The sequence below is a fragment of the Chionomys nivalis genome, chromosome 11 (genome assembly GCF_950005125.1).
Source record: "Chionomys nivalis chromosome 11, mChiNiv1.1, whole genome shotgun sequence".
Lineage (NCBI taxonomy): Eukaryota > Metazoa > Chordata > Mammalia > Rodentia > Cricetidae > Chionomys > Chionomys nivalis.
Genome location: NC_080096.1, coordinates 58,810,700 through 58,823,609, shown reverse-complemented (window position 1 = coordinate 58,823,609; position 12,910 = coordinate 58,810,700). Strand labels below are relative to the sequence as shown.

The 12,910-nt window shown below is 42.4% G+C and overlaps 1 protein-coding gene across 1 annotated transcript in view; it reads left to right on the top strand.

Moving 5' to 3' along the window:
• The window catches only part of Adamtsl1 (ADAMTS like 1), a 376,638-nt gene that overhangs the window by 256,687 nt on the left and 107,041 nt on the right, over positions 1–12,910 (top strand). The window contains exon 16 of the mRNA XM_057784262.1: positions 555–765. Coding sequence (XP_057640245.1) covers positions 555–765 — 211 coding nt within the window. The remainder of the gene's footprint in view (positions 1–554; positions 766–12,910) is intronic.

Below are 12,910 nucleotides of genomic sequence, written 5' to 3'. Positions count from 1 at the left end.
TGCAGTCTCTGCTTCTGATACATTAGCCAGCCCCAGGCAGTGATGATATTTAGGCATAAGACAGAGGCATTTCTGTGCTATGATGAAACTTTAAAGGAAGTTGAATCCAGCGACCTTTGACTTTGAAACCAATGAATAAGAAGCACAAATGTTTCCACCTCGCACATAATGGAGGCTAGAGAAATAAGCAGAGAAGCTTTTTCTAGCCTTTCTAGACATTATTGAAAATATGATTCCTAAATCTTTTATGTGCACATCTAGCATCCCCCACCTCTCTGGATGAGGGTTATCTGTTCTGTCAAAATAGACACAGTCGCCACAGTTGCAACCTTTCCTGGTGGATTCTTGTAAATAAACATTGGCTGTCCTGTGGACTTCTTTGCTGTAGTCCAAATGAACTCTAAGCATGAAGGGGATGATTGGGTTTGGAGCTCGTGACCCAGTCTCTAATTAAACCCCTTGGAGAACCTTCCCCACTCCCAGTGAGGGGTTTCGACTGTAAAGCATTCGCACAGGAACTCAATTAGGCTCTTTCCTCTCTTATTTCTTCCCAGGTGGGAAATTGGCAAGTGGAGCCCATGTAGTCTCACGTGTGGGGTTGGCCTGCAGACCAGGGATGTTGTCTGCTCCCACCTGCTTTCGAGAGAGATGAACGAGGTGGTTGTCCTTGCTGATGAGCTGTGTCACCACCCGAAACCGAACACAGTACAGGCCTGCAACCGCTTCAATTGCCCCCCAGCCTGGTACCCTGAGCAGTGGCAACTGGTGAGTCCTGACGTTACTTCCAAATACAGTGTTTATTGGGAGCAGTGATGCAAGACAAAAGGACTTTTTTTTCCAGGACGGTATACCTAAGCTCTGCTATCTTTGTCTCCTTAGCTCTTCTCCAACCTTCCTCAAACTTAGACCTTTTCATTGTAAACACCTCGTTCTTTCTACTGTGAGATAAGCCAGGGTTCTCCAAAAGCACCACACACACACTCTCCATCCGTAGATCTGAGCATGATCCTGACAAATTGTCACCAAGCAAGAAACCATTTCGATTAAAGGCACTATGGTAGGTTTTCCGTAAAGATAAATTTATTCTGAATTTATGCACTGTCTAGATTCTGCTATCTAAAATTCTAATAGTTGGGTTTTAAGGTTACTTTTCTTATTTATTTTGAAATTTTTATACATGTATACAATGAAATATGATCATATCTACCCCCATTTTTCCTTCTTAGCTTTCCCATGGCCCTCAATACATTTCCCTCCCAATGTCATATCCATATATGTATACACATATAAAGGACATCCTTACTAGTTCATCTAAGTTAGAAATCCTGAGCCAATTTCAGATTTTTTAAATTTTTGCTAATCTTATAAATTCTAAAAGTCTGAAAGCCATAATTTTAAAGCAAGAGATGGCAAATTGCAGCCTGACAGTTAACCCTAACCTTCTGCCTTTTTGTAAATAAAGTTTTATTGGAACACAGACATAACTGTCCTTTTTACATATTGTATATCAGCCCCTTTACAAAATTTCTGGATCCTACACATACACACACACACACATGCGTGCGCGCGGGCACATGCACACCCACACCCACACACCAGCAATAAAAATGCAACTGCCCTATTGTGATATATTGTTAAAATTACTATGTCTCAATATTGAAATAACCTTTGTCATGCCTCTAAAGGACAGAAAAAGTTTTAAATTGGTTGTTTGGATGAAATCTTGTGTTGCAATTTGTTCCTAATTAGGACATCACACATAGCTTTAAAGTGACAACCGTGGTCCCAAATGTAAGCCGGTGTTTGGAAGGGCTGTGCATCCCTGTGTGCACCCATTGTAAACTCTATAAGTGTCCCAGTTAGGATGGTAATTTTATAGTCACGCAGCTGAGGAGAGAGGAGACCTGTCTGTGCATCCTTCCCTCACAGCCAAGAGATGGTCTGCTGCTTCCAAGCCAAGGCTTCCATGTTTCCTCCTTCCTTCTCCCTGACTATCACGTACTGATAATTTAGTAAACATAAAACAGCAATGAGTGAGCAAAATACTACAGTAGAGTCAACACTTGGGATTTGTAGTTTGTGTGCCCACAGATTTAACCAGTATAGACCATGTGTTTTTTCAGTTAGGCCTTTTTAGTGGTGTTTATATCTATGCTGAACATGTATAGACTTTTTAAAAATTTCTTAATACATGGTGTTTGTGTTTTGTTTGGTACTGTAAATAATTTAGAGACAATTTAAGCTATAAGGAGGGTGCATAGGTTATAGAAACATCATTTCATATTCAGACTAGAGCATCCATGTATTTGGGGTCTTAGCATCAAATCTTAGGAGAATCCCAGAACCAGTCCCATGGTTATGAGGGATAACTATATAAAAGAAAAGCTAAAAATAAGCATTGTCCATGAATTTCCTTTAAAATCTTGTGTATGTTTTGGCTGAGTCCATTAATCCCATGCTACTCTGTGATAGTTTTTGGAAGTCAAGTGGATGCAATATATTTTGAACAGTTTATGAACCAGTGTCTTACTAAGAAATACACATCATTCTACACAGATTTGAAGCTAATTCTCACAGCAACCCCTAATATTATCCTCATTTTACATTTGAGGAAACTAAGAATTATACAAGTTGCAAATTAAGGGGTGGCCTTCACCCCACTTTTTGTGCCCGCACGTCCCATGCTTATATGAATAAGCACCGTATGAGAACTCTTGATTTGTGAAAGATACAACTATAGCCCAGAAGTGACCCAAATCAAGGTCAGGCATCCTACACGAGAGCCTGGGTCTCCTGACTTCTAGTACATCTGCATTGAGCTGCCGCTAATTGGAGAAAACTATTGGCTTTAGGCTGCACTGTTGACCTAGTGCCAGGAGGAAAGTGAGGACTCTGCTCTCATCGGTTTCCGCTGTTCGACTTCTAAGTCTCTGGATTACGGGTAGCTTGTAGTTGGTCTTTATGTGAAGAGCACTTTGTGAATAGTGTTTTATTCCATGACAAAATGAATGATTATACACAGAGCACCTCCCTACGCGCCAGGAAATGCTGGCTTTGTATCTCCGTGATATATCTGTGTGCAGTTATGGATCATAAAGTAGCCTTTGTAGCAGCTTTCAGGGGAACACTGCCTTCCTCTCCACAGCCACAAGTGTTTCTGAATAAAGATCTTGGCCCAGTGTGCTTTCCAGTTCTTGGTGCACATCCCGCAAGCATAGCTTTGCCGCCATTGCCAGCCGCAAGCCCACAGCATCCATTTTTACACGGCAAAGCCCATCTGCCCTGACCTAAGAAGACATGAATCTATTTTGGGAGCCAATTCAGTTTCATACCACTAGCAAACCCTTTAGGGATGAGACAGGATTAGGCCTATTTTTCAAATCAGGAAACAAATACTGAACACCTCTTCGACTAGTGATTTCTCTTACGTATATCCTTGTATACCATGCTTAAAACTCTCAAAAATATTTTAATACACTAAAAAATAAAGAATTTGAAAGCCATGGTAAGTATACCCTCCAGAGAGTGTCCATTAATAGTTTGATCATCGGCCACTTTTACAATCTAATTCAGCTTAGCAGAAATATTTTTCTTCTATTGCTTCCCGGACCTTCTCAGGGTGAGTTCTTCAATACAATCAGCTAATACTGACCACCTCTGAAAAGAAATCCATTGTTTGTGTTATCTGTGGTTCTTTTGTTGTATGAGGTAAGTTCAGGAATCCCTGAGCTAAAGGGCTGTGGTCTCAGGACACATGAGTTAGGGTATCAGCTATTGGCAGCCCCTTGTCTGATTAGACCTATGATTGCTCCACTGTCTCGGCTGGGATAAGGGAACCCGGAGTGCAGTCATGGTCCTTACAGGCCCCAGTAGTCCGCCAAGGGCTCCTTTCAGCACCCAATGAAAGAACAAGAGATGGGGGGTTCCAATCCTTCCTTTTAGACTGAGAAGCAACCTGATGGGCCTGTGGGAATGGAGACTTCCTCCTTTGTGGCTGATCCTCAGAGTCACCACCAACCATATTATGTATGGGGTTTTTTTTCCTAGAAAAGTACAGTATTATATAAATTGCCATCTGCTAGATGGGAACAAAGCATCCTTTGTTCTTTGTAGAGCATTTGCCTAAAATTGGCTAATAGCCAATATTTATACATTATGCAGTCCTGCAGGGGACCAAGCCTAGACCCCATGTATGTCTGTCTATTAAACTTTTGCTTTAGACAAAAGCAGAAATCTAATTCTGGATTTGGTTGTCAGAGACCCATCTTTTGGTATGCACCCCTTACATTTTAATATTTGGTCTTATGTAAAGAATTTATTTGACCAGTTGGTGGTGGTGTGTGCCTTTAATCCCAGCACTTGGGAGGCAGAGGCAGGCAGATGTCCATGAGTTCGGGCCAGCTTGGTCTACAGAGAAAGTTCCAGGACATCCAGACGTACACAAAGAAACCCTGTCTCTTGGGGAAAAAAAATAATTATTTTGATATTTCTTTTTATCAATTTAACTTGATAATGTTGCCAGTATATCTTTAGATGTTTTATTATTGAATTTCCCTTGCATTGGTCCCCTGTGTCTTCTCTAACGTATTAAGTTCTATCTCGTTTTCATCTTTGGTGTTGTCTACAAACAAGTATTAGAAATCATGCAGGAGATGAGCTCTCGCATTAGAGGGCTACAGCCCGTGACTGAGGGTCCCTGGCAGGTCCTACCACATTAGCCTTGAAACACTTTGATCACGGCCATCTTCTACTAGGATGGTGTTCAGAAACCCACCATGGCCAGATAATAAGCCAGTAAGTACAATCCTGTCAGCCCCCCATGTCCTTTGCACATCCGCCCCTGCCCCACCTCTCGTCATAGCTGCCATCTGGCTGCTGTCCATCTCCTGCTCATCCCCTCCCCTCTGCCTGTCAGACCCTGACAGGAAACTCCCCACCTCACACACACACCAGAAACATCTCCCACAGCGAAGCCATGTAGCTGCCACTAAACAGCCACATCCTCACCTGGTCAAGTGTGGTCCATGACTCATGGCTAAATGTTGGGGTCAATGAAGCCAAGACCAAGTCCCAGGAGGACCCCTGACACCTAAGGCAGGTGGATGGAGCAGAGAAAATGAGGAAGAGAGGCACATGCCCACATATTGGATACTTGCTCTATTTCAGGATTCGGCATGCACTCCAGATTTATGTAGGATTGCTCATTTTGCCACTTGCGCGTGCACCTTCTTAATTCTCTCGGCCACCTTAGGCTCAGGGAGGTTGAAATTGTCCCATCTTGAGCTGCTCAGGACTGAAGGGGGACCAAGAGACTTTAACCCCATTATTGAGTATGGTATTCAATGTACCTTTCCCAAGCTGTCTTTACTATTTACTCTGCATAATTAAATTGTGAAGAAATCTGAGAACACAACTTTAAATCTGCAGTTTACCTCCGTTGCCTATGTTTGGGGCTTTCTTTAATCTGTGTATTAGTTTTCTGTTACTGTTATAACACACTACCACAATTCCGATGTCTTAAAACAACATAAATATGCTGCCTTATCCAAAGATGGAAATGGATTTTACTGTCCTAAAATCAATGAGGCAGCAATCATGCTTTCTTCTTGGGGGCTCCAAGACAGGGCCTATGCCTTTTTCTTCTCTGTCTTCTATTTTCTCCTGTTCCAGCCTTCCCCCTTCAGAGTGGACCCCTCCAGACATTGATTCTGTTCTCATATCTGACCAGGCTCTGACCCTCCTCTTACGAGGAACACGGTGCCTACATAAACAAACCTGGTTATACAGAACTGTTGCCGTGTTAGCCAAGTCCCTTTGACTAGTCTAAGAAATGTGTTTACCAGTCCTAGGGACCAAGACCTAGAAACTGTCCTGGTCATTACCCAGCCAACAAGACTCTGCCCAAAAGTCAGCTGGCTGAGCACTTGATCTCGAGTAACATTGGTCCTTTTGATTGATAACCTGCCCTCTGTCACCTTCCCACCCCCACAACCAAACATGGCATCATATACACACTCATCTGCATGCTTCCGTTGGGTTTGATTCTGAAAGTCACGTTTTTAAGGGAGTAAGGAAAAGAGGAAGAGATGCCAAAGCGTTAAGCGGAAATGAACCGGCCTGCTCGGGGTGTCACTTGGATTTTCCGGCACTGCAAATGTTTTATGTCCAGGACTGCATTCACCCAAGTGCACAGACATATTGCACACATCTGTGCTGAGAAGACAGGAGTAGTCACCACAGCCCTGCACACACTCCACCCCGGCTTAAAGCTCGCCATTGCCCTGTAAACCTCTCTTTTATCAGGGTCACAATTCAAAAATGCACATAGTTTAGCTGTGTAAAAAGCCATATGAGAGAGGAATCTCTCCTGGCGATATTAAGGAAAAGGGGAAATTTAATGATAACTGTGCTCCAGAAAGTAAAAATTTCATTTTCTAGGTTTACACAAGCACATGTGCGCTCTCTCTCTCTCTCTCTCTCTCTCTCTCTCTCTCTCTCTCTCTCTCTCTCTCACACACACACACACACACACACACATCTTTTGGTGTAGCCTAGAGGGCTAAATTCTATCACAGCAATCATCAGTTATGTTACATCTCTGTGATTAAAATATAAACCTATGTAAGTTAAGAGTCATATTTATTGAAGAATTTATTCCCTAAAGCTGTTAGAATGTTAATTGTTTTCAGCAGTGCTTTGAAGAGAATATTTACTACTATCTTTAGAAGCAGCAATAGATGTAACAGCATGGAGATCAAAAGTCAGATTTCACATGTGGAACGGTTTTGTTTTTATTTACTAGAAGAAAGCTCTTTGGCTTAATCACTCTGGATCCTATTGGGTGTCACATCGTAACAGTCTATCTAACCCAGAAGTCTCACTGAGGAGCCCTGTGCTTCTACACTTAGGAAGGCTTAGCTCACAGTATGCAAACAAAGCAAAGCTGATATACAAGATGGTATCCTCGCTTTAAGTTCCTCAGTGAGATCTGAGTTCTGAGTTTCCTTTCTCTCTCCGCATCCTAACTTTAGTGAGGCTCAGTTTTGACCTCTACTGTTTAAGGGATTCCCAGTCTCCTCTTACATTGCTGAACTGCCTCAGCTCCCAAAGACCTACAGTGAGCCCTATGTATTCCTGACCACCCTTCCCAGCGAACTTGGCCATTCTCTGTCGATCACTGCCACATGCCGCCACCTCTAATCGGCCCTTCCCTGTCTGGGAGCTGATGCCCTTCTCGGCCCCATGGAGCCATCACGCTCAGTAAACTCTCGTGGTCAGTGTAATTCACTTCTTGCAACTGTCTTGTCACTCTCCCTTCCTGAGCTTTCTCCCAGAACCCTGATCAAATCCTCACCCCAGCAACCACACGATTCCACACAGACTTGTCCTGCATAGCTCGCATCAGTACTGCCCAATCCGCTATCAGTGACTCCTTAATACAAATCTCCTATTGGACATTTAAAATGTCACGTGCTGAAAGCCATCAAATAAGAGTTTGGCAAGCAGTGCTATTTAGGCAATTTGATCATCCTTTTCTCAGTAGAATGGGACAGACAGAATGCTATGTGACTGACATTTCCTGGATAGGTATGAACAACAAAAATCTATTTATCCCCGGTAGACCAATAGCAATAGACCAAAGTACTAATACTGTTAGAGTCTAATTGGTTGAAACAATGAGTTTCATTGGGGTTATTGTTAGGAATGTGGGTGAAAGGTCACTTATAGAAACAGAAGTGACTCCGAGATAACTGTATCATCACAAAGTCCACCCCAGCACAGGTGACAACTCACCAAAGTTACAAAGCTGGAGCCCAGTGCACAACCTGCAGGCAGCTCAACAGGTTGGCGAGTGTCCCCTCCAGATAGTTCAATTGGACTGACCTTCTTCCAGGCTGCTGGACTGGTCTCTACTTCCAGAAAGTTCAGCTTATCTGAGAAAATCACTCAGCAATCTTTATGGCTATGAATGTGGAGCAGGGAGGGGAGCATAATTCACCTGGTCAGTTTCAGGACTTCCTGGAGCTTTTGAGTTGTTCATTTCCTGCGCTGAAGAGCTTTCCTGCAGTGTGGAATATCGCAAGCACCCCACCCCATCCTATCCTCACACGTGTGCCTTAGATCATCCAACCGTTTTACCTCTCTTTTAATTTGGGTCTTAACACGCGGCCCCCAAGTTGGACAGTTTTATCTACACAGAAAATATCAATTAATATCTTATTGGGCAGTGTTCTTTGAAACCCTTTGGCCTATGCTGCCTAAGTCATTCCCTACAAACTTCATCCTGTTATCCCCCTCTTTAAAACCCCTACTGGTATCCCCGTGGTTTTCAGATTATATTTAAAGACCTTTCTCTATCTGCACCTTATCTGACAATGCAGTCTCATGATCCCCAGGCCTCATCCTCAGGCCTACTCAGAGCTATGTTACCATGCCATGGTACTGCATAACTTTGGTGTCTGCCCACAAGGTTAGATTTTTCCCCCAACATTGCCTTTTCCTTGGCCATCAGCATCTCCATAAAATTACACACTTTCATGTGGTCTCTCCTTGTAAAACTGATCGTGTTTTCCAGTAAAGCTTTCTCCTTCACTGGATGATAGATCCCAGTAACAGAAGAACCACTTACATTCATCTAAAATCCCCAGCACCTACCATCGTGTCCAGTGGGTACCTGTAGCACAAATAATCAAAACCTAGAGGCAGATACTGGGGTTCAACCTGAAGATCAGACAAGCAAAGCAGTCAAGTCACTAGAAAGCTCTTATCTCTAAGAAATCCTCAGATTGAAGGAGAGCAGGTTCCTGTCTCATCCTGCCTTATATTCCTCTCTAGTGCTGGGATTAAAGGTGTGAGCCACCACCACGTGGATCTGTTTCTACAGTGATCTTGTGTAGCCCAGGGTGGCCTTGAACTCACAGAGATCCTCTGTCTACCAAACCCTAGGATTACAGGTGTGTGCCACCACTGCCTGACCTCTAGTGACTTAGTTTTACCTTCCATTCTTCAGGCAAGTTTTATTTATAAAACATAAATAAAATATCACTATAGGTACCCAAGTGCTTGGTAAAAGAATGAATGAGTGAAGACATGGGTGAGATGAATTATAAGCATAATAAGCAGTTCATACCATGGTCAGCCTGGAAGGTTGATCTTAGAAACAGAAAATAAATGTCATTTTACATTGTGGGCAGTAATATGGTTTGAAGTACCAAGGAAATTAACTCAAAATTAAACTACCAAATGAAACATTTTTTAAAAATATTAATGCAGGCAGAATTTATTGACCTGCTAATCATGGGGAAATCTTTGAAAGTACAGGTCACATGAGCATATTTATGCATAGAAATATAGCTTTTAAGTGGTCTCTTTATTGTATATTTCTTAAATTTCACATAAAAATAATGAAGCCACAACCTTGCCATAAATCATGTATGGCGGTTAATATATGCAGCATAAATGGTATCTTTATTATTTGTTTTTATTGTATATATTTTAAAGTATCCTTTACAAGATTTACCTCTTCATACCAGAATCTGATTTAAATGATGATTCATGAAGACAAATATTTTTCATTGAATTTTATTGAATTTCCCTTGCTCTCTCTCCTCTCTAAACATTCCCGTTTGCATGCTGCCTCTCACTTAAGGAGCTGAAGCTTCACCAAGTCAGCCAACATGGTTACAAAGTGATCAAAGACTTTGAAGCCTTTCCTCTTGTAAATTTTCAGCCTCTTGTAAATTTTCATCTTCCATAGTTTTTAGAAATTGATAAAGATACTTTTTCGTCCATCTAAACATACTGAAGAAAGTTATTAAGCAAAGATGGTGCAAGCTTTAGAAGTGGAACCTGAATATAAATGATAGATGATAGATAGATAGATAGATAGATAGATAGATAGATAGATAGATAGATAGATAGATAGATAGATAGATAGATAGAGGAGAGAAAGGGAGAGGGTGGGGGGAGGAGAGAGAGAGAAACTGGTCCTCTCCCATGCGCCCATGCTTGGAAAGTCATAATGCCCACCAGAGCCAAATCCCATTGCTGACTGTGGACACAGCTTCCTGTAATGATCAAACAGTCTAATAAAAGAAGAATCTGTCACAGCTGGATGTTTGCTTTGCATCTTTGAAACATCTGCATCTAGAGCTGTTTTATTCATCCAATCATCAATTCAGGAAACATTTATGAAGTGCATGTTCTTTGCCAGACTACACTCTGCACTGGGGAGTATACAGATGGATAATTCCCCTTACTCAGAAGATTCCTAATCCTGGATGTGTTCGGGGGCAGAGGAAATAGCAGACACATGAACTATGAGCCTCTATGGAGGAGATAAGGTACCCATCCTAAGTCAGGGTGTGGTGGAAGGGAGCCACTGGCCAATATGCACAGGGGATAGAGGAGGCTTAGCGAAGGAGTGGCCTGTGAGCTGGGATCTCTAGAATAGAAGTTCATGAATGAGCAAGGAGCTGTAAAGCATAGTGAACAACAGGACCAAAGGCCTGGGCAGGAAGAAGTGTATATACCCAGAGAAGGATGAACTGTCTATTTCAACAAGTGCCCTAGCACATGGTAGAGTCCCAAGGAATGTACCAGAAGCATAGTCTAGTGTGTGAGCCCTTGCATTCACAAAGGGCTCTACTAGGCACAGTGGAGGCATGCTATGCGTGAGAGTAAAACCCTGTATATCCGTGTTCGCCACCTTCCTAATGCTGCAACCCTTGAGCACAGTTCCTCATGTTGTGCTGACCCCCAACCATAAAATTATTCTTGCTGCTACTCCATAACTGTAATTTTACTGCTGTTATGAATTGTAACGATAGTTACATTTCCAGTGTTCTTAGGAAACCATTGTAAAAGGATCGTTTGCCTCCCCACCCCCACCCCCAGGGGGGTGAACCAAAGGTTGAAAACCATTGCTCTACTGGTTTATTAAATTGTATCAAATAAGAACTAAAATGTTTCCCTTTATCATAAAATTTCCACAAAGTCACCTAGAGTCCTAAAGAAGGCAAAGGGCTAGGTCAGTAGTGCAGACAGTACTTGTCTAGCTGATACAAGGCACCAGAAAGAAAAGCCAAAAGTTAGAGACCACATATTGTTGTCTTAATCAAAGCTAAAAGACTCCAGAAAAGCTTTTAAAAGGAAATGTTTGGCTCCATGACAATTAGCAAGTGTTCTGAAGACCACCACATATCGTCTGGCGGTTCACTGTCTAGGACAGACCTGTGTTCAGATATAGACTGACTACTCAGAAATAAAAAAAAAAAAAAAAAAAAAAAAAAAAAAAAAAAAAAAAAAAAAAAAAAACTTAGGCAGAACAAGTTTCTAGGGTTATCAAAATATAATTCAAGTATTTTAGGGTGCTGGTCTCCAAACACAGATCTGAGCTAACTCCTGCCAATCAAGGAAGTCACAGGGTGGAAGCTAAGAATTGCATTGCAAAGCACCCCTTCAGTGAAGGCATCAGAAGCCTTCTGCCAACACAGGCAGACAGGCTGAGCCTCGGCTCTGTTCTGCAACTGTGTCTGCTACTCAGGATGACTTGTTGAACATTGCACTGACTGGAACTAGTTCCAGCATCTGTGTGGTCTCAGTTGTGCAGCTTCATCTTTCTGGGCCTTCTCTTCTTTATCTATCACATGAGACGAAGATTTATATAAGGTGATGTTTACCAAAGGGCAGTTATTCCAACCATAATTTTGGAAAAATACGCAAACACACACACATTTACTATGGGACTCAATAGAATTATGTTGATTTTGAATTTTTCAACATAAAATAAAAAGTTGTTCACTATTGTTCTGGGCCATTTGAAAGGCTCTATGTTTAAAGTCTTCTAGGCAAAGTCATAGCCCTTATAATAGCACACAAGGCTTTGTGACCTCAAACCATTCACAGTATGAAAAAACCATACATGGGCCAACAGAGGCCTCCCTGGGTCCCAGCTTTGGCTCTGCCACACAATAGGGTTATCTAGCAGAGAATGACTTATGAAGTCGTGTAAAGAAAAGAGGAAGAGGAGGAGGAGGAGGAAGAGAAAAAGGAAGAGGAGGAAGAAGAAGGAGGAGGGGGGTGGTACTAGGAGCTACTATATTACATCCCAGAGTCTCTCATATAATAGTCTAAAGTTGGGCTTGGCTTGGGCATTAGCCCTGTTCAAAAGCTTAGGTTGAGATATTTGCTGAGATCTTGCTCTGCACTCCCCTCCATTTCTCAGTCCTTGTGATTTTCATTGAGAGAAGTATAAAGAGAGTAGAGTATGATAAAAGAGGTAATACTTCTTATAGAGCAGTGTAAAGTAGTCTGGGGTAAAGTGACACAACGGCCAAAGGGACCCCTACAGAGACAAACACTCTCACAGTGTCAGAGTGGACGATGGCCACAGCTCATTGTATCAACCTACATTTTTAGGCTGGAGCCCAGCAATATGACTCAGCCAGTAAAGGCACTTATTGTATGTGTGCATATGGGTGTGTTGCCTGCATGTTTGTCTGTGCACCACTTGCGTGGAATGCCCAAGGAGGCCAAAAGAGGATGTCAGATCCTCTGGGACTGGAGTTATAGATGGTTGTGAACTGCCATGTAGTTGCTGGGAATCAAATCCCAAGTCTTCTGGAAGAGCAGCCGGTGTTCTTAACTCCTGAGCCATCTCTCCAGCCCTTGACTTAATTCTTTTTTTTTTTTTTTTTTTTTTTTTTTTTTTTGGTTTTTTGAGACAGGGTTTCTCTGTGGTTTTGGAGCCTGTCCTGGAACTAGCTCTTGTAGACCAGGCTGGTCTCGAACTCACAGAGATCCACCTGTCTCTGCCTCCCGAGTGCTGGGATTAAAGGCGTGCGCCACCACCGCCCGGCCCTCTTGACTTAATTCTTAAAAGAGAAGGCAACAGTCTAAACTTGTTCTT